At 40.5% G+C, this 19,221-nt stretch overlaps 1 protein-coding gene across 3 annotated transcripts in view; it reads right to left on the minus strand.

Moving 5' to 3' along the window:
• Positions 1 to 2,066: 2,066 nt before the first annotated feature.
• The window catches only part of Pid1 (phosphotyrosine interaction domain containing 1), a 225,387-nt gene continuing 208,232 nt past the window's right edge, over positions 2,067 to 19,221 (minus strand). For all 3 annotated transcript variants that reach the window (XM_028857059.2, XM_028857055.2, XM_028857057.2), the window contains one exon: positions 2,067 to 4,620. In XM_028857059.2, the coding sequence (XP_028712892.1) occupies positions 4,144 to 4,620 (477 nt within the window). In that variant the 3' untranslated portion in view covers positions 2,067 to 4,143. The remainder of the gene's footprint in view (positions 4,621 to 19,221) is intronic.

Consider the following 19,221-nt stretch of genomic DNA (forward strand, 5'->3'; position numbering starts at 1 on the left):
GGGGCCTAGCCGTGGATCTCTGCATCCAGATTCCTCAGTCCTTGGATGGGGTTTCTGGCATGACTATTAGGGTGTTTGGCCATCCCATTATCAGAGTAGGTCAGTTCAGGTTGTCTCTCAACCATTGCCAGCAGTCTATTGTGAGGGTATCTTTGTGGATTTCTGTGGGCCTCTTTAGCACTTTGTTTCTTCCTTTTCTCATGTGGTCTTCATTTACCATGGTCTCCTATTCCTTGTTTCCCTCTCTGTTCTTGATCCAGCTGGGATCTCCCACTCCCACAGGCTCTCTTTCCCTCGACCCTCAGCCTTCATTACTCCCAATCATGTCCAGGTTGTTCATGTAGATCACTTCCTAAATATAACACCAGTAGCACAGACACTGAGAGAAACAATCAATCAATGGGACCTTTTGAAACTGAGAAGCTTTTGTAGAGCAAAGGATACGGTCAACAAGGCAAAGCAACAGCCTACAGAATGGGAAAAGGTCTTCACCAACCCCACATCTGACAGAGGACTGATATCCAGAATATATAAGAAACTCAAGAAAATTAGACATCAAAACGACCAACAGTCCAATTAAGAAATGGGCTATAGAACTAAACAGAGAATTCTCAACAGAGGAAACTCAAATGGCTGAAAGACATTTAAGGAATTGCTCAATATCCCTAATCATCAGGGAAATGCAAATCAAAACAACTCTGAGATACCACCTTACGCCTGTCAGAATGGCTAAGATCAAAAACACTGAAGACACCTTATGCTGGAGAGGATGTGGAACTAGGGGAACTCTCCTCCACTGCTGGTAGGAATGCAAGCTTGTACAACCACTTTGGAAATCAATATGGCACTTCCTTAGAAAATTGGGAATCAATCTCCCCCAAGATCCAGCTATACCACTCCTGGGCATATACCCAAGAAATACTCAATCATACCACAAGAGCACTTGCTCAGCTATGTTCATATCAGCATTGTTTGTAATAGCCAAAACCTGGAAACAACCTAGATGCCCTTCAACTGAAGAATGGATAAATAAATTGTGGCACATATACACAATGGAATACTACTTAGCAGAGAAAAACAATGAGGTTTGCAGGCAAATGGATGGATCTAGAAAAAATCATCTTGAGTGAGGTAACCCAGACTCAGAAAGACAAATATGGTATGTACTCACTCATAGGAAGGATACTAGAGGTGGAACAAGGATGACTGGACTGCTACTCACATCACCAGGGAGGCTACCTAGAAAACAGGACCCAAGAAAGACACAAGGATCACCCAATGATGGAGAAATGGCTAAGAAAATGGATCTTGCCTTAACACAGCAACAATCTTGCAACACCCTCAGAGGGATCTCAGTACAAGGCCTGGCTGAGCCCTGGGTGAGTCCCTCAATTCTAAAGTAATCCCCATATTACCAGTGGGTCTGTTTGACTTGCGTTGGAGTTAATGATCACAAAAGCAGAGCCTGTGGCCACTAACAGAGACTGTAGTACAGAAGGACACTGGACACACTTAAAACAGGATGAAAGGCAGGTCCTCCCTTTTAGAGGAGTGACAACTGGCTGTCTAGAAGACTTCCAAAGTTTATTCAAAGAAAACATTACAAATTTATCTTTCAATTACTTACACATTACTTACACAACTAGAATCCTCAAGCTGATATTAGCCAAGCTAGTCACAGAGCATGCCATTCTTTGTCCTCAAAACAGATTTCTAGCAAAAATCTTTTGTATAAATAACCTGGTACACATCCGAGCGAGGAAGGCGACATCATTCTGAGATGTGATGGCTCGGTTCTTTCCTTCCTATTCTTACTCTCCTGCCCACTTTACTTCCTTTTTCCTTTCACCCTTTCTCTACTGTCTCCCCTTCCTCCCCTTCTTCATTCTTTTGTTTCTTTTAAATTCAAGGACAAGAGTGTGAACCTGAAATCGGGAGAACTTCAACTCCAGAGAAGTGTCATTTCAGTCAGAATTAGGGAGTAACCAACACTTGAGTCTGTCTGTTCAGCAGGCACCCACATTATCTCCTTCAAAGCCTTTCTGTTCATTACTGATTCCAAGAAGGACAGTTTATTTATTATTTATTTATTTCTTCACAGCCAGTTTATTAATATGTGGCCATTCTAAGAGATCATGGCCTGGAGAGACATTTTTATCTATTCTCCAAAGGAATCATTCTAGGCTTACCTTTCAGGATTTCAGGATGGGCTCTACAAAAGATGAACAGAGGGTTTTAAACAGCAATTATTTGCAAAATGTTTGGAAACATTCTTCTCTGAAATAAGTCCATCACATTAAGCAAGGTCAACACAATATTAGTAACATTATTGTCTCAATTAAGGGGCAGTCATCTATGAAAAACAAATTGAAAAAGATCTCAAAACACAAGGAATGTCCTATGTATGATCAATTAAAAAACAAGATAAAATTGCCCTGTTTACCAAGTTTTATTTATTTTACATGTCAAATTTCCATTCCTTAAAAAAGGGAAATTCATATAAAGTATGAAACATCCTGGCTTCATTAACACAAACATATTTTTATTAAAGAGTGAATGCATTTATCTAAAGAATAGTTTACAATTGTCATAAAGCAACAAGCATATCTTCAGGAGGTGAGTCCTCACCAAACGACTCCATGCTTATTGTACATGCCTTGAAACTGGACCCACACAGGGGACATACACACACACAAACACATACATGGACACATGGGTACACAGACTAAAATACCAACACCATTGCTGTCTGGATTATATTAGCTTTCACTTAAGGCTTCTAAGGTGCCCTGTTGCCCTTAGCATCACCTGAAATAAAACACACCCTTTAAAAGAGCAATATCACTTGAAAAGGTGGCTCATGTGCCCTCTTAATGTGTCTATTCATCTTAAATGTGTATATTTTAACAAATACTTTCCATGATTATGATATGCAAAGATCTTGAAATTGAGAGATCTCAAGCTATCAATGATAATTTCTCTTCAGAACTGATAGTCAAAGGGGTTATTCTGACTCTAAGATATTACTGACTTCAGGACAACAAGGTCACATTTCCCTTTAGGTTTCCAGATAGACATGGGCAAACTGATTTGATTTCACTCATTCCCTACATGAGTTCAAGGTTGAAGGATGGAGCAAGACTTCCCAGGCAATGTCATGTCAGAGTTTAAACTTCCCATGAAGGAGTCATCCAATGGGACTTAACCAAGTAAGTTACTATATATCAGGACTTAATAAGGACAACCTCTATAGACTTGGGCCACCCATTCTCCTTTTGTTCTAGGGTTTCTGATGTCTGAGACTTCCGGTAGGTCTGCTGACGGTTTATTGAATTAATTTGTTATTTTTCTTCCCTGTTGGAGTCCTGCAATGTGTTGAGCTTCCATCCCTTTTGGGGAGGCTGGAAGAAGAAAGAACATGGTGGGGCAGAAGGAGGAGCATGATCGTTAGTTGCAAGGATTCTAAGAAAATAGATGAAGTAAATACAATAGGAGGTTACTACTTGATATGCTCACGTAAATCAAAGCATTAGCTTTAACTGCAAATTAACTGCCATCTAGCGTGCTGTTAGTTGTAAAGCTCAATCCAAGCTCTGCTGATTCACCAGTACTGAGGAGAGTGTCTGCAAACATGCCAAGAGAGAGGAGCAATCAGTCAGTCACCTGGGCTGGACATGTCCCTTCCATCCTGCGACCTCCACACCAGCATCACCTCCTCATACCACCCACCAGCCTAGGGATCACAGATATGCCTCTAACATTCCTGTTGGATTTCATAAGGCAGATTAGAACAGTCCATCAGACTATAGCCCGAGAGCATTTGCCTGAGAATGGTGAAAATAGTCGTGGAGATCTCCCACCAGGAAGTGTTGGAATAGGAGAAAAAAACCGAGCAGACAGTCTGGAACCTTCCTCCCCACCCATACACCCACTCTCCTCATGGTCACAGCAGCAGCAGATTTCAATGTCACATAATTAATGATACATTTCTTTAGATTTAGAATTGCTCTTCTGAATTTAAAAAGCATGGTCAGCCAATAGTTTTGGCAGTCTTTTCATACCAAATTTGAATCATTGCAAATGCATCTATCTTCTGAAATTCCTTGCCCATTTGCTGCCTTCCCTGGAACATCTTAAATTCCTTCAGCCATCATCAGATTCTAATTCCTGGGAAGCCTCTTCAGAGGAGCTGCTCCTATGGATCCGCCCATCACTCTTCATACTGTGGAAAGTCTTCCTGAAGGCCTCCATCATGGCATGTGCCAGCTTCTTGGCCTCCAGCTTGCTCTCACATTGCACAGCGTGGCAGTCCATCTGGTAAGACAGGTCATCATTGATCTCTCTGTACACCCAGGCGAAGATGTTGGGGCTCACGTTGTGGTCAGCTGTGCAGTAGGCAATGCGAGCTACCTGGAAGGTATCCATGTGCACCGTTGCCTCGCCCTTGTGGTCAAGGTGATGAAGCCACACTTGGAATGGACGGATCTCTAGGAGGGCGTTGGCTGGAAAAACGTCTTCTCGGGCCAGTGTGTGTTTCTTCCAGAGCTCAATGACTGGCTTTTCGGTGCAGCCAGATAAAAACTGCATGCCTGTGGTGGAGACTTTCCCCAGATAGGTGACCTGCAGATGAGAGATAGGAAGCAAAGGGGGAGGTCAGAACGGCACTCATTCTGATAGGCTGAGAGACAAGAGCCATGATACACACTAAAGTGGCAGGGCACCAGGGAGGTGTGCATACTCCTTGACCCAGAGAAGCAGGATTTCTTCCTTTCCTTCCTAGTAAGTTTCCTCTGGGGCAAATGCATCAAAACTCTTTAAACAGAGTTGGATTTTTAAAATCTAATACCAGGAGAACTCCTTCATTCTTTCAAACCCCTTTTAAATTAAAAGTGACCAATGATGATGATCTTTAATTTGGCATTTCTTTGAAATCATAGGTCACTAGAAGTTTACTTTCAATCAAATTGGAAATGTGAGTGCTCAAGGACAACAGGAAATCAGGAAGCCAGTACATCAGCAAAACAAAACCTTTATGAAGCTTATCTCTCCACTGGATCCTTTCCCCAAATCCTTCCATTTCTGATTTCCCTTATGCTGCTTGCTTCCAGCAAATACCAAAGAGACAAAAGAGTGTTCTGTCCAAATTACAGCCTGAAGCATCATTTCCCCCTTCCAATGAGAAGTTTTGAAAGTAAGATAATGCCTAGCTATTTTTCAACCTAAATAGTTTGTGAAATGATAGGCATCTGGTTATGAGACTGTAGCTGAGAGATTAGGGGAGACTAATGCAAGGTTATCAAATAGCTAGATAGGCATTATTAAAAGGAGGAAAAATAATTCCAAAGGATTCAGATACTGTCTTTTTTAAAAACCTTGGGGAAGGCAAAGGGTTTTAGCTCATAAAGGCACTTTCGACCAAGCCTGAAGACTAGTTCAGTCCCTGAACCTACATGATGGCAGGAGAGAACTGACTTCCCCTAGTTGTCCTCTGATCTCATGTGCCTTTGTTCATAATCTCCCAAGAGGTATATAGTATGGTTTTTCTCATCAGAATGGGTAGAACTGTTGCCACTGCAATGTAGACATTAAAAGAATGAAACTAAGTGGTTTGTTGTGGAATAGTAAAGATGTTTTATATTCCTTTATGCTGTGGAATATTTGTTTAATGATGCAAAGATGTGTTGTATTCTTCTATGTTACATTTGTTTAACTCTGTGAAGCTGTGTTGCTTTGCCTATCTAAAACACATGATTGGTCTAATAAAGAGCTGAACGGCCAATAACTAGGCAGGAGAGAGAAACAGGTAGGGCTGGCAGGCAGAGAGAATAAAGAGGCAGAGAGAAGAGGAAGAAAAGAGAGAAAGGGAAGAAGAGAGGAGGACACCAGGGATGAGCCACCAAGCCATGCAACCAGTCCCAGAGTAAGAAGGAAAGAGAGGTATATAGAATAGAGAAAGATAAAAGCCCAGAGGCAAAAGGTAGATGGGATAATTTAAGTTAAGAAAAGCTGGCTGGAAATAAGCCAAGCTAAGGCAGGCATTCATAAGTAAGAATAAAGTCTCCGTGTATTTATTTGGAAGCTGAGTGGCAGGCCCCCAAAGAGTTAACACACACACACACACACATACACACACACACACACAAAACTACAGTGGTTAGTTAACAGTGCAAAATTGTGTGAAATTGGATTTAAATTTAGACATGGAGATCTAAACATGATGAATGTGAGAAAGGGGATCCTAGAAAAAGATTCATTGAAAGGGGATAGAACTGAGAGCTGACATTTGGCACAACAGCTCCAAGTCAATGGCTATGCTAGTGGGACCACAGGGACTATATACAAAAACTTTAGAACACAAAAATGGGATTCTAGTGCAACCTTTTGTGTACTGGTTCTCTCTGAAACAAGCATTTGCCTTTTAAAAAGTAGTCTTGCTGGGCCTGGCAGTGCACATCTTCAATCCCAGCACTTAGGAGACTAAGACACAGAACTTTCACAAACTTTTGAATGCAGAAGATGGACACATGTCCACTAGCATGTGAAAAGATGTTCAGCATTGCTAACTGTTGGTTTTTCATCAACTTGACACAAGCTATAGTCTAAGAAAAGTGAACCTCATTTGAGAAATTAATGCCCCTATTAAATTAGCTTGCTGGGCATTTTTTGACTGATAATACATGTGGAAGCTCCCAGCCCTTTGTCTCACTCCCAGACAAATGGTCCAAGAGGGTATAAGAAAACAAAACCAGCAAGCCAGGAAGAGCAAGCTAGTAAGTAGCATTCCTCCATGGCCTCAACTTCAGTTCTTGCCTCAAGGTTTTTGCCCTGAGTTCTCACCTTGAGTTCCTTACATGTCCTTAGGATATGTAAGCCAAATAAATTCTTTCATTCTCGTTACTTTTGGTCATGGACTTCTATTACAGCAATTGAAACTTAACTTGGACACTAATTATTTGAGAAATATAATCAGAATTGCAAGGAGATACTATTAATACTTCAAATACATTACTATGACTGTCACCAAAGGAATGGATGACTACAGGTGTTGGCAAGAAAAGAAATAGTCCTTATGCCATTTTGGAGGATTTAAAACAGTACTGAAACTAATGCCTTTGGCAGTTTTTCATCAGGAAGTAAAATACCTGTGTCAACTTGACACAGTCCAGAGTCACCTGAGAGAGGTCTCAATTGGTGGATTGCCTGAATTAGTTTGGCTTATGGGCATGTTTGGGGGTTATTTTGATTATTAATTGATATAGAAGGGCCCAGGTCACTCTGGGCTGAGTCTGTTCCCTGAACAGGCAGTCCCAAGTCTATAGATATCTGTATAAGCATAAGCCAGCAAATGAACCAGCAAACAGAATTCCTCCATGGCTTCTGCTTTAAATTGTTGCTTGAGCTCCTGCCTTGATGTTCCTCAATGATGCACTGTGACCTGGAATTGTAAGCCAATAAATCTTTTCCTACCCTAAGTTGTTTTTGGTCAGAGTGTTTCATCCCATCAGAAAGGAAACAAGGGAGGATGGGCCCAGCCTACTTACGCATAAAGGAGGTTGCCCTAGCCCAAAGTTTGGGAGTTTAAAGTACAAAATGTTGATACAGGGTGGGGATAGGGGCAGGGGAGCATTGATTGGCCTCTGGTAAGGGCAACTGATAGGCATATCTGGGCAGAGTATCATATAAAAAAGGAAGTGTTGTGGAATATTTCTCTATACACTGTGAAGATGTGTCATCCTGATTGGTTTAATAAAAGGTTGAATGGCCAATAGCTAGGCAGGATTTTCAGGAACATAGGATGCCGGGAAGAAGAAGGCAAGGAGTCACCAGCCAGACACAGAAAAAGCAACATGGGCAGTATATAGATGAGGTAAATGAGCCTTGGGGCAGCACATAGATTAATAGAAATGGCTTAATTTAAGTTATAAGAGCTAACTAAAGACAAGCTCAAGTTATCAACTGAGATTTTATAATTAATAATAATTCTCCATGTCATTACTGGGGAGCCAGCAGTCCCAACGAAAAAGTCCAACTACAATGAAGAGGTCAGATGCTGATCAGGAGCAGAAAAGACAAGGGGGGTAGAAACAGTTAAGGTTGAGCCTTTTACAACCTTCTCTCAAGAACTATAAAAATGCTCACATGAGAAATATCTCACGTCCCTACTAATTCCCACCTTCTCCAAAGTACAGTCATGTCCAACAGAGCCAACCAGAGGACTGGCCTTTAATCATTAATATATTCAACCTCTATCAAACACTATGGAGGTTCATCAAAAAGTTAACACATATTTTGATTCATATGACTCATTCATTCTTCTTTTCAAAAAAGCAAATAGGATTTTAATGAGATTATTTGTATGCTCATGATCAAAGAACCCATTCTGCCTTAGAGATAAAATATGGAAAGAGCCATTCAAGTGAATACATACACACAACGGAATAGTATTTAGTCCCAAGGAAAGAAGTTCTTACATACGCTACCACATGGATAAACTCTGAGAATGTTAGTGTTCAATAGAACAAACCAGTCTTAAAATAGATAAACACTGTGATTTATCTTATATTAAAACAGTGAAAATCACAGAGATAGAACGAAAGTGGTGGGAGACGGGGTTGTGCAACACAGCAATGGGCTGCTCTTGCTTGAGAGGTCCTGAGCTTTTTGTCTGACAAGCCTGGGGAGTTACATTGCTCAGTGGCGGTGAAGGTGCTAGAACATTTGCCTGAATTAATACTACTGACGTGTGTACTCACAACATGCTTAAGATCCATCGAAGGGAACTCTTAAAAATTGTGATAAGGATGCTGAAGTCGAGCTCTCCACAACTGATGGTTTCTTGTGGGGATGGGGATCAGGAAGGACTCAGTTTTCTTTAAGAGACTAGCCACTGAGAGTTTGACTTCCATGAATATATGGACAATACAAATCAGACTTGGCTTTTTGTTGTTTTATTTGTTTTTTGTTTCTTCTTCTTCCTTTTATGGGGGAGTGTAGCGGGTGTTATTTATTCCTCAGCACTGCCCCTAGTGGCTGGTCGCCACCGGCAGCGACCATGACCATGCCAGCGGAGCAGCTTGCTGATTAAAAGAATTATAGCCATGGTTACCTTTTTTAGAGCTTTACTGGGGGGGGGGGAGAGGGAGAGAGGGAGAGAGAGAGAGAGAGAGAGAGAGAAGAGAGAGAGAGAGAGAGAGAGAGAGAGAACAGAGACAGAGAGACACAAAAGAGGGGAGGGAGGGGAGGAAGGAGCGGAGAGGAGAGGGACAGAGAGCCCACAAAGGGCTCACCCTCTTTTTAGGCTGGGAAGCCAGCGAAGGTTGATGACGTAATTAAGGATCAAATCCTTACAGCGGGGTGGGTGTGTGTGTGTGTGTGTGTGTGTGTGTGTGTGTGTGTGTGTGTCCGTGTCCAAAAAGGTAGGAGCAGACCTGGAGGACTGGGAAGTGAGTGTGTTTGAGGTGCATGATGTGAAATTCCCAAATAATCGATAAAAATATTATAAAACAATGGTTTAAGATGGTCATTTTCATGTTGTATGTATTTTAAAAAAAACAATTAGTTTGGGTGCCTAAAGAGAAAATACATTCATCCTATTCACTGAAACTAGAAATAATCATTTTACATTTGATGAAAGAAAGATAGTCTGGAGGAAGGAGAATTCTTTTGATCTGCTTTCAGTTTGCTATCATTTATACACACACACACACACACACACACACACACACACACCTTTCTAAAAGTTATACAGAGAATCCAACTGCGAGAAAATTAAAAGGTACATTTTCAAAAACTTCATTAAAAGCTGTAGATGACTCACTGAAATCAAAAGCAGTTTCCTAGTAGTAAAATTCTGACAGCCAGCTAAGAAAAAATGCAACTCTCCTTATGTTTATTATTCATAAGGTAAAGATTTTTAAGGAAAATACTTTATTTTAGAAGTGTATTTAGAGAAGAATGAATCAGAGATTAGAAACTCAAAGGTTTTGATGAGATAATATAAAAGCTACTTGGGGCTAGAGAGATGGCTCAGGGGTTAAAAGCACTAGCTGCTCTTCCAGAGGTCCTGAGTTCAATTCCCAGCAATCACATGGTGGCTGATGATCATCTATAATAGGATCTGAGGCCTTCTTTTGGCATACAGAGCATGTATACATGCAGAGCACTCATACATAGAATATAAATAAGTAAAATAAAAAAACTTCACCTAATAAAAGCTACTTAATTATCTATAGATAAAAGGGAATTTTAAAGCATTGAGATGACATATAGGTAGAATCTATTCAGGTTAAACTATTGTCTACTCTCACCAGTGACAAAAAAGGAGCCACTAAATAGTATGTGTTAAAGGTCTTAAGTCATCACTTACATATATATCCACAGCAAAATCAAAACCCAAGTGAACTAAAGAGTTACAAAGGATGTTTGTATCACATGTAACGGTAAAAGCAACAAATTTATCAAATTCATTGACAACTCCGTGGGCTAGGATGGGATTTTTCTTTTCAACAGGGTCTCAATATGTAGTTCCAGAGTGCCTTGAACTTGCTAGGTAGACCAGACTGGCCTTGAATTCAAAGAGACGTACCTACCTCTACATTCCCAGTGCTGGGATTGAGGATGTGCCATCACACCTGCTTTTGGATGTTGATTTGGGATATTATTATTACTAACTCTGTTTAACGTGCAGAACTTAGATACAGACAGGAGATGTACCCAGAATAATTCAGATAGTAGTCCTAGGAACACACATTGTACATAAAATCTGTGGGGTGTGAGCAACATCTTAGTGATCCGTGAAGAACTGGACATAGAAGAGTCTGATTTTCCATTGATCATTTTACTATCAGATGACTGACATCCCCATTTGTTGGTGCTGTCCCTCCATGTTTTCATTATCTCTGTCCTGAAATGGTCACTGGCATCTAAGATGACATCAGCCTTTCCAAATGACTAACAGGATTCAATTGTCAGGCACTTTTGTAAAGGAACTCTTGTCTAGATTCATATACATCCAGGCATTTTAAAAATAAAGATGGTATTCTTATTTTTGCAACTCTCATAAACGGCAAGAATGTAGAATCTTAAAAGGCCAAAATTACAGAAATAGAGAGCAGGATAATCACAAGCAGAAGCTTGGAGAATTGCAGGGGCCTGGTTAAAGTGTCCAAAGTGACAGCCAGATAGAATAAATTAAATATTCCATATACTACTATATAGAGGAGTGACTGCAGTCAAATGCATTGTATCAGATAGCCCAAAATAGCTAAAAGATAAGATTTTGAATATTCTTATTATGAAGAAATGATAAATGTTAAATAGCTAGAATATTTATAAATATCTGATAGTTACTCAATGTAGAAATGTACAAAACATTCCTCCTGGACCCTGTGAAGATGTACAGTCTGTTAATTTAAAGAATTAAAAAATAAACTCATTTTCTCAAAGTGGCCAAAATTCAATGACACTGTGAGGAACCTGCTTGACACCATTTTAAAGCAGGGCCATTATGTGTATTATAAAAAAGTAAGTTTTGATTTACTGTAAGGCTGAGTTCTCTGTTTCCTGGAACCTGGCCTTTCCCAAACCATGACCTTGACCTGTTTTTGAGAATACCCTGGCCCTCCCTGACCCTCCCAGACCCTCTCTGAACCCTTCTTAATCACATGTTGACTTGTCTTTTGAGATTTTTTTTTCTGCATTTCCTTATTGCCCCATTGTCTGTCTTCTGTAAACCTGCTTTGCAACTACTAGTGATTTTACTCCTTAAAGGGAGCCAAAGAGATGGATTTTGGGCTGCTCTCGCTTTTTATTGGGGGGGGGGCGAACCCAGGCCTTGTGCTTGCTAGGCAAGCACTCTACACTGAGCTAAATCTCCAACCCCAGAGCTGCTCTCTTTAACCTGACTTAGGAGACAGTCACTAGCCAGCTCTTGGGTGCACCCTAACAAAAACCAAACTTGTTTCAAATTTGGCTCCAATTGTGGTAGTGGTCTTATTCTCTCCACTGGGGCTAACAAGTGTGTATATAGCCACATGCCCTGTGTATACTGGGTCAAGAAGTAGCTAGGTATTGGCAAACAGAAACCCTAGAGCATGGAGTATTGCAGGTGTATACATCTACATCAGCAGTGTCACAGGGGCTTGCTCTAAATCTATAGAGAGAGAACATTCCATGCCCTAGATACCTTCCATGGGAGGCTTTCCATTCTCTCTGCTACATGGCATTGAGAACACAAAGCTTAGTGTGCTACTGCACGATTTCTACCACCAACACAGCTGTAAACAGTGTCGGATGCAGGTGATGAGAGAGAGGTGATGTATGAAAGAGATGAATGTTTCCTTGATGAATGGGTTCCTTCTCAGCCCTGTCAATGAGACAATCTTCTGGGGCCATTGAGTTACAAAAAATTCCAACTTTCAAAACTGGTCACTAAATCTGTCCAAACTTGTATACAGACTTTTTCTTTTTAGTTCTTTACCTTCCAGGGGAGATAAATAAAGAGACTTGTAAGATGACAAGAACAGCAGCCTTCCTGAGGATTAAAAGCTAGCCTCAGTCCATAAACACTGGAATCTCTTCTGTGGTCACAGAGACAGGCATAGGGTAAAAAACCAAGTGTAAATGAATCATTCTAAGAGCAATAAACAAATGGCAGCGAAAGGAAAACTTGTCCTCATGTGTCACTTAATGGCATAAACTCACACCTCAAATGGTATCTGCAGAGAGTGTCAGCAAGCTTTGTACAACCCAACTGAAAAGACTATCTGAGGACATTCACAACACGTGACAGTACACAGGCACTGTGTGTGAGGGACCCAAAGAGTGTCTGTAGTGCTGACAGCGTCTCCACAGAGCCCTTGTCCTTGAAACCTCTCCTTCCCAAGAATGAGCTGTCCAACCCGCCCACCAGCTCTCCATTCATGAATAACCATTCTTGCTCAGCTATGGTTAAACAAGCCCTGGTTCCTGAGGTCTGTCCTCATTTCAGCCAACACCATTCCTCCTTCCTGGAGGCCAGTCCATACCTCATGCTGCTGAGAACCTGTCCCACTTCTCTCTAGAAGGGACAAGCTATGAACAGTAGTGACCTTAGCCCCTAACAAGGATGCAAGATGGATGGATAACACTGTTAGAATTCACACAGCCTGGCAACCAAGGAATTTTCAGCCTTCCAAACTGTATGAGTCCTATACATGAATATTATAACGTGGGCATAAGTCCAGTGTACTTCTGGAGTTCTTAAAAAAGAAATGGCCCATCAAGAACAAAAGCTCCCTAGAAGCTTCCCTTGGGATATGAAAGATCTTGCTCTTCTTTTGTGCTCTATAGGAGACTGCCTTTCTCTGGCTAATATAAAATAGCTATAAAATAGCATGGTAGGAACAGAAGGCAGAGAAAACATAGCTGGATAGCCTCATTGCCTTTGGGTTACAAGACAGAAGATAAGAAAAACAAGAGCCACTGTTAACCGTGGGTCAAAGGCCACAGTGAAACTCCTTTGCTCTCACATTGATTTCCACTAGCATACTTCAGAGAATGGAGAATGAGAAAACATAGGGATTATTTATGAACTCAGCTTGAATCTTCTCTTTTTTTGCTGGTCAAAGAGGAGCAGAACTCCACTGTACGCTGTGAGGATTGTCATCCTCAAGCCAATCATTTTACAGCCCAAACGGCAAACAGATCTGCTAGTGATGGACATGTATCATGTGCTCTAATTTATAAAGGCAGAATTAAATGATAATGACATTCATAGTGAAAACTATGAAATTTTTGTCTACAAAATAACAAGTATGGAAGATTCTAGAAGAATGATGAGTGAAGACCATTCTTGTAATTCCTGAATCCTGAGACCCCAAAGTAGCCACAGCAATTGGAATTGGAGTAGTGACAGTTACCCAGGGCTTCCTTTATACAAGGTGCTTGGTGAAATGTTCATACAGATCATGACTCTGCATTATGTAAGGAATATTATGACATTGTTTTTATAGACTAGGGGACTTCAGAGAAATGAAGCAATTTGTCCAAACTTGATGGGGGCCAGGAGTTAAGTTTAGACAGTAAGATTCAAAACTCTTGCCGCTATCAGCTGCATTCCATCTGTCCTCACAAGGATGATCCCTTCAGACAGCAGGTCAACCTACCAATAGGCACCCACCCAGCAGGCTCCCAGCAACCCTCTCTGGAGTGCCTTGACTGGTTTAGGAATCTAACCCTCCTAAGAGTTGAGGAACTTCCATTTAGTCTTTCTGAATCCCAGAGTAACTCGGCAAAATAGTGAAGGGAATAATCAACCTCTTAATTATTTTTAATGTTCCAAAAAGTCTTTTAAAAAGTGCTTGCTGACAGTATCTTTCCTGTGACATGCCTATATATAATTTAGCAAATAATAAATTTCATTTACATGTTGAGGCTTGAGGGGCAAGGAAACAGTTCAAAGCATAGGATATATGGTAGAAAATGTATATCTGTCAGTGAATATGGTGAAAACTACTGATCTAAACTAAATCACCCATTTCCAATGAGAAGTCAACAGATGCTTCAGGGTCCACCAGTGAACAGAAGTAGCACTTGGGTCTGTCTCCCAACTTGCAGAAGAATGTCCCCTGTAACTCAGCATGTGATCTAATTTCTATGAGTCATTCTGAAATGGTGGAGAGTCTATATATAGAGTTTGACTGCACTATAGTGGCCAGTTATTTAGTTAAGCATTAGGTTGCTGTGTGGGTATTTTTTGATTGTGACTAGCATCTAAGTCAGTAATGCTTAAGTGAAGCAAAACAATATTCATAAGAAAGGTAGGCCTGGTACTATTCCTTAAGGTAGCTGTCTACTTAGTCAGGAAACTGTTTTTAAAAGTACCAACAATGCTAACAGCAATAAATTTTCTCAAGTGCATATTTATCTATAGCATATTTATGATCAAGCCCTTGTTAAGTAATATTTCAGTAATTTTTCCAAAGGTCACTCACAAATTTTGAGCAATATTTTATAGCTTCAACATTTCCATGGGTTCCACTGACAAAAACCTAAAAACAGATTCATGGGATCTTTACTGAGAGATATAGTATCTTTGCAAAATGTATACTATAGGGGCAGCAAATAAATAAATGAGACTTGATATCCAGGAATAATTAAGTTCTATTTTAACTACAATGAAGTGTGTGTGTGTGTGTGTGTGTGTGTGTGTGTGTGTGTGTGTGTGTGTGTGAAGTTCTTCTGTTAACCACAGCATGTGCCTCACAATTACATGTTTAAGTGACAAATTTGCTTATTCTATCTATATCCTATTAACTTGTTTCAGTAAGGCAGATAGATGAGATTTTTACATCCTATCTTGCACTTACCACGCAATTCTAATGTGCAATTTGTCCTGTCATTTGGATCTTGGATATGTGAAGCTTGGAAATATTGTCACTGTCACTGTCAAAGACAGAAGCAATTTATCTAAAAGGCACTGAAGTATGCCCCTGAAGACAAAGACACTTAATAAAAATGACACCACACTGAAACCCACATTCCCTCATCGGGTCCCATCTAGAGAGCTGACCTCAGGTTGGTCAGAACCAGAGCTGATCCACCCAGTGGTACCAGAAGGATTTATCTCATGACAAGGCTGTTATCTCTCCCTCTGCTTCCTCATCAGTGGGGTATATTGAAAGTGGGACAGAAGTTCAGAAGCCTGCTGTAGGCCCTCAAAGGGACATATTTTCTTAATGATAAATCAATTATCAAGCACACTGCTTGAGAGTCACCCTGAGGAATGGTTTCAGGGGACAGGCTCTGTGATAGGGGGAAAATGTTCCCAGTATCAGACCTTGGAATATTTTCTATTCATTTCCCTTGGCATACAGCTTATCAGAAAGAGACCACATAAGGCACTCAATTCTTGAAAAGACATTGGTACAATATTGGGTAAGAAGTGATAAATACACAAAGCAATCGGCTATAAGGTCCATAGCTCTTAATTGTTGTCCTGTGGAGGTAGACATCAAAAAGGAGAGGTACCGATAGTAAACAATCATGAATTGCCATGTATTCCAGAGCAGTAAAGGCAAGTTCAAATGAAAACTTGACAAAAAATTTCACTGAAGTTTTGTTAAAACTTGATTTTTTTTTTATTCACTTTTTTCCAAGCTAGGTCTGTTCCTGAGAGGAGAAGCTACTACTGTCACTATCCTAAATCAACATAATTTTGCAATGCTTATCTTTATGCCCACAGATAAGTACGTATAGCTCCCAATCCTTCTCTCCAAGAAGCCCCCATTTTCAATGATAAAGACTATTAGAGAGATCCACATTTATCAAAAGAATAAGGAACTGTGGGGTCCCCAACCTCAACAGATAGATCTACAATATAACTCTTATATGTAAACCTCACAGAAAATCACAGAAGATGGAGCAGAAATATTGTAAAAGCCACACTTGGTTTGGTCTTCTGTTTTTTACTACCTTTCTTGTTTTAATCTTTCAAAGAATTGTTTTTTGTTTTTTTTTAATTTTGGGGGTATAGTTCCATCATGTTTCCTCTCCCTTTTCTCCTTTCAAATCCTCCAATATACTGCTCCTTGCTCGCTTTCTTGATGTCAAGAATAGGAGGAAGAGGTCACTCTCATTTTTGGGTGATTGGATTGCAAATGATTGATGATTGGCATGACACTTTAGAATGGAATTGTTCATGTGCAATTCCCTTCTGCCTTCTTCCTTAGCAATGCTACAGCTAGGGATTTGCCAGAGACAAAGGAATGCGCCGTCATGACTTTATCCATTACATCATCACTTATGATTATAAAACACATAAAAACCTTCATGCTCATATAAAACAAAGCTTTTCGATAAATTACACTACATTCATCTAAGATGCTATTACAAAAAATATATTATATGTACTATAGTATACTATGAGAAGGAATTTATTCATAGAGAATGACTTATGGGCTATATTATAATGTTAATCAAAGCAAACCAAAAAGTTACTGCTCTGTATAAACAAGAAGAGAAGTAAAGGCACATATTTTTATGAATTTGCTCAGTTAGAAAGAAGGAAACCCAAAAAGAACCGGACTGGTTTCCAACAGGGGGTGGCTGGCAATGGATTTAAATCTCACAGTGATGTGAAAACAGAGCAAACACTTAGGGAAATGCCAGCTTTTAGAATCAGGGGAAACTGAAATTAATATAGGCAACAGGAATGGGGAGAAAGAGTTCAAAGTGGGATAAAAATAAGCAGAGATCTGCAGCTGGCACCAGGCAAGCTCCAGGAGTCCAATTGATGAGAGAGAGGAGGGATTCTGTAAGCAAGGGACATCAAGATCATGATGGAAAAAAGTACAGAGACAGCCAGCCAAACTAGTGGAAACCCATGAACTGTGGACCAATAGCTAAGGAACCCCCATGATACTGGACTAGGCCCTCTAAATAGGTTTAGCTTGAACTGTTTGGGGATCATCATCAAAAGCATGAGCCAGCTTTTTGGAGCCCAGTGCCTTAGGTGTGACACCTTGCGCAACCTTTGTGCAGCGGGCAGGGCTTGGACCTGCCTCACCTGAATGTACCAGGTTCTGCTGACTCTCCATGGGGGACCTTGACTTGAAGGAGGGTTGGGGGTAAGGCTGGGAGACAGGAAGAGGGAGGAGGGGAGTATCTGTGGTTGGTATGTAAAATGAATAGAAAATTTCTTAATAAGAAAAACAAAAACAAAACCGGGAGAGTCTCACTGATTGCAAAAGAAACAAGAAACCAAAGTGAAGGGGCCAAAAAAACAAAACAACAACAACAAAAAAAAAAACAATGTTTCACTCAGATATCCTGTCCTCAGGCTTATGCAAGAAAAACTACAGGGCAGAGGAAATTTTATTTGCTGTTTTCTTTTTAAAGCGGTGAAGACATGAGGTCCTGTACCTACTTTGTGCTTGCTTAGAGCGGCAAGTTAAAATAGCAAATGAAGAGCTAAGTTTCTCCCTGTTGGAAGCCAATGTGGAAGGCAAAATCCTGGAGGGTCTGAGGAATTAAAATAAATCCATGGCTTTCAATGTATGTAGACAGATGGATACTGGTATCAACACACAGGTAGGCTTTGTGCACATGGGTGCACCACACACACATGTACACATGTTTCTTAGCTGTGTCCAGTACCCTGTGAACAGTGGCATGCCTGCAGCAAAAAGGCCTGCCTGGTTCCAGGACTAACAGTAAAAACTGAGACCATTCCAGAACATTGCACTGTGCCAGAAAGTAGGAAGATAGAATGACTATGGTGTGTCTAAAGGACAGCGGCAGCATGAAGGATCTCTTGACCAAACAAGGGCTGTCTGGCTACCAATATTTATGATGATGACGGCAATTACACACAATGAGAATCAAGGTCAGTTCTTATTTTCATAAATGAGTGAACAACTGGAAGGAAAAGTGAAGTTCTCATGATATTAAGAAAGGTAATAGAGGTGATGAAACTACAAAGTCGCAAGGCGGCAGCCACCTTTCAGTTAAAAAAAATCAATAGATGTTAAAACTAGGGATGGCTGCTTGATGAGGAGATAAATATTCACAAAGGCACAAGGCACTTTGTCAAGAGATTCTTAGTAATTTAGTAATTATGAATGGAGAGATACATTTACAGGGGACAATCTGACACCAACCAAATGGTACAGTAACAGATGCCGCAAAGATGTGCTAGCTGCCTGTCAGTCACCCAAACTTTATCAAGGAAAAGCAGGACAAACTCAAATGGGGATGGTGAGTGTGCTATACTTTGAAGCTGCAATGTCCCCCAAAGGCTCAGGTTTTGAATGTTAGTTCCCGAGCTCATGGCACTATTTTGAAGACTGCGGAGACTTTAGATCAGAACTTTGAAATACACCCCTAAATTCAGGTCTAGCTGTCTATACTCCCTGTCTCCTGCCTGATCAAGAGCCATCAAAGCACTCCTGGCACCATAAACCAAACTGTGCCACAACACTATGCTCTTCCTGATACAAAGGGCTGAAACAAGGGAGACAAAACAGACATTTTATTCATCAAGTTGTCCCATCGGTATTCTGTCTCAACAATGAGAAAGTAGTTACCCCAAGGGCATTGCTTAAACTTTAAAAATATAAAGGAAAGGAAAGAATGAAGATCTTCAGGTTAAAGACATCCATGAGACTCATCCCACTGTAGACTGGATCCTGACAATCATTTTTCCTTTTCTATCGGTATGAGGTATGTTAGTGTGTGGTTACA

The sequence above is a fragment of the Peromyscus leucopus genome, chromosome 13 (assembly GCF_004664715.2).
Source record: "Peromyscus leucopus breed LL Stock chromosome 13, UCI_PerLeu_2.1, whole genome shotgun sequence".
NCBI lineage: Eukaryota > Metazoa > Chordata > Mammalia > Rodentia > Cricetidae > Peromyscus > Peromyscus leucopus.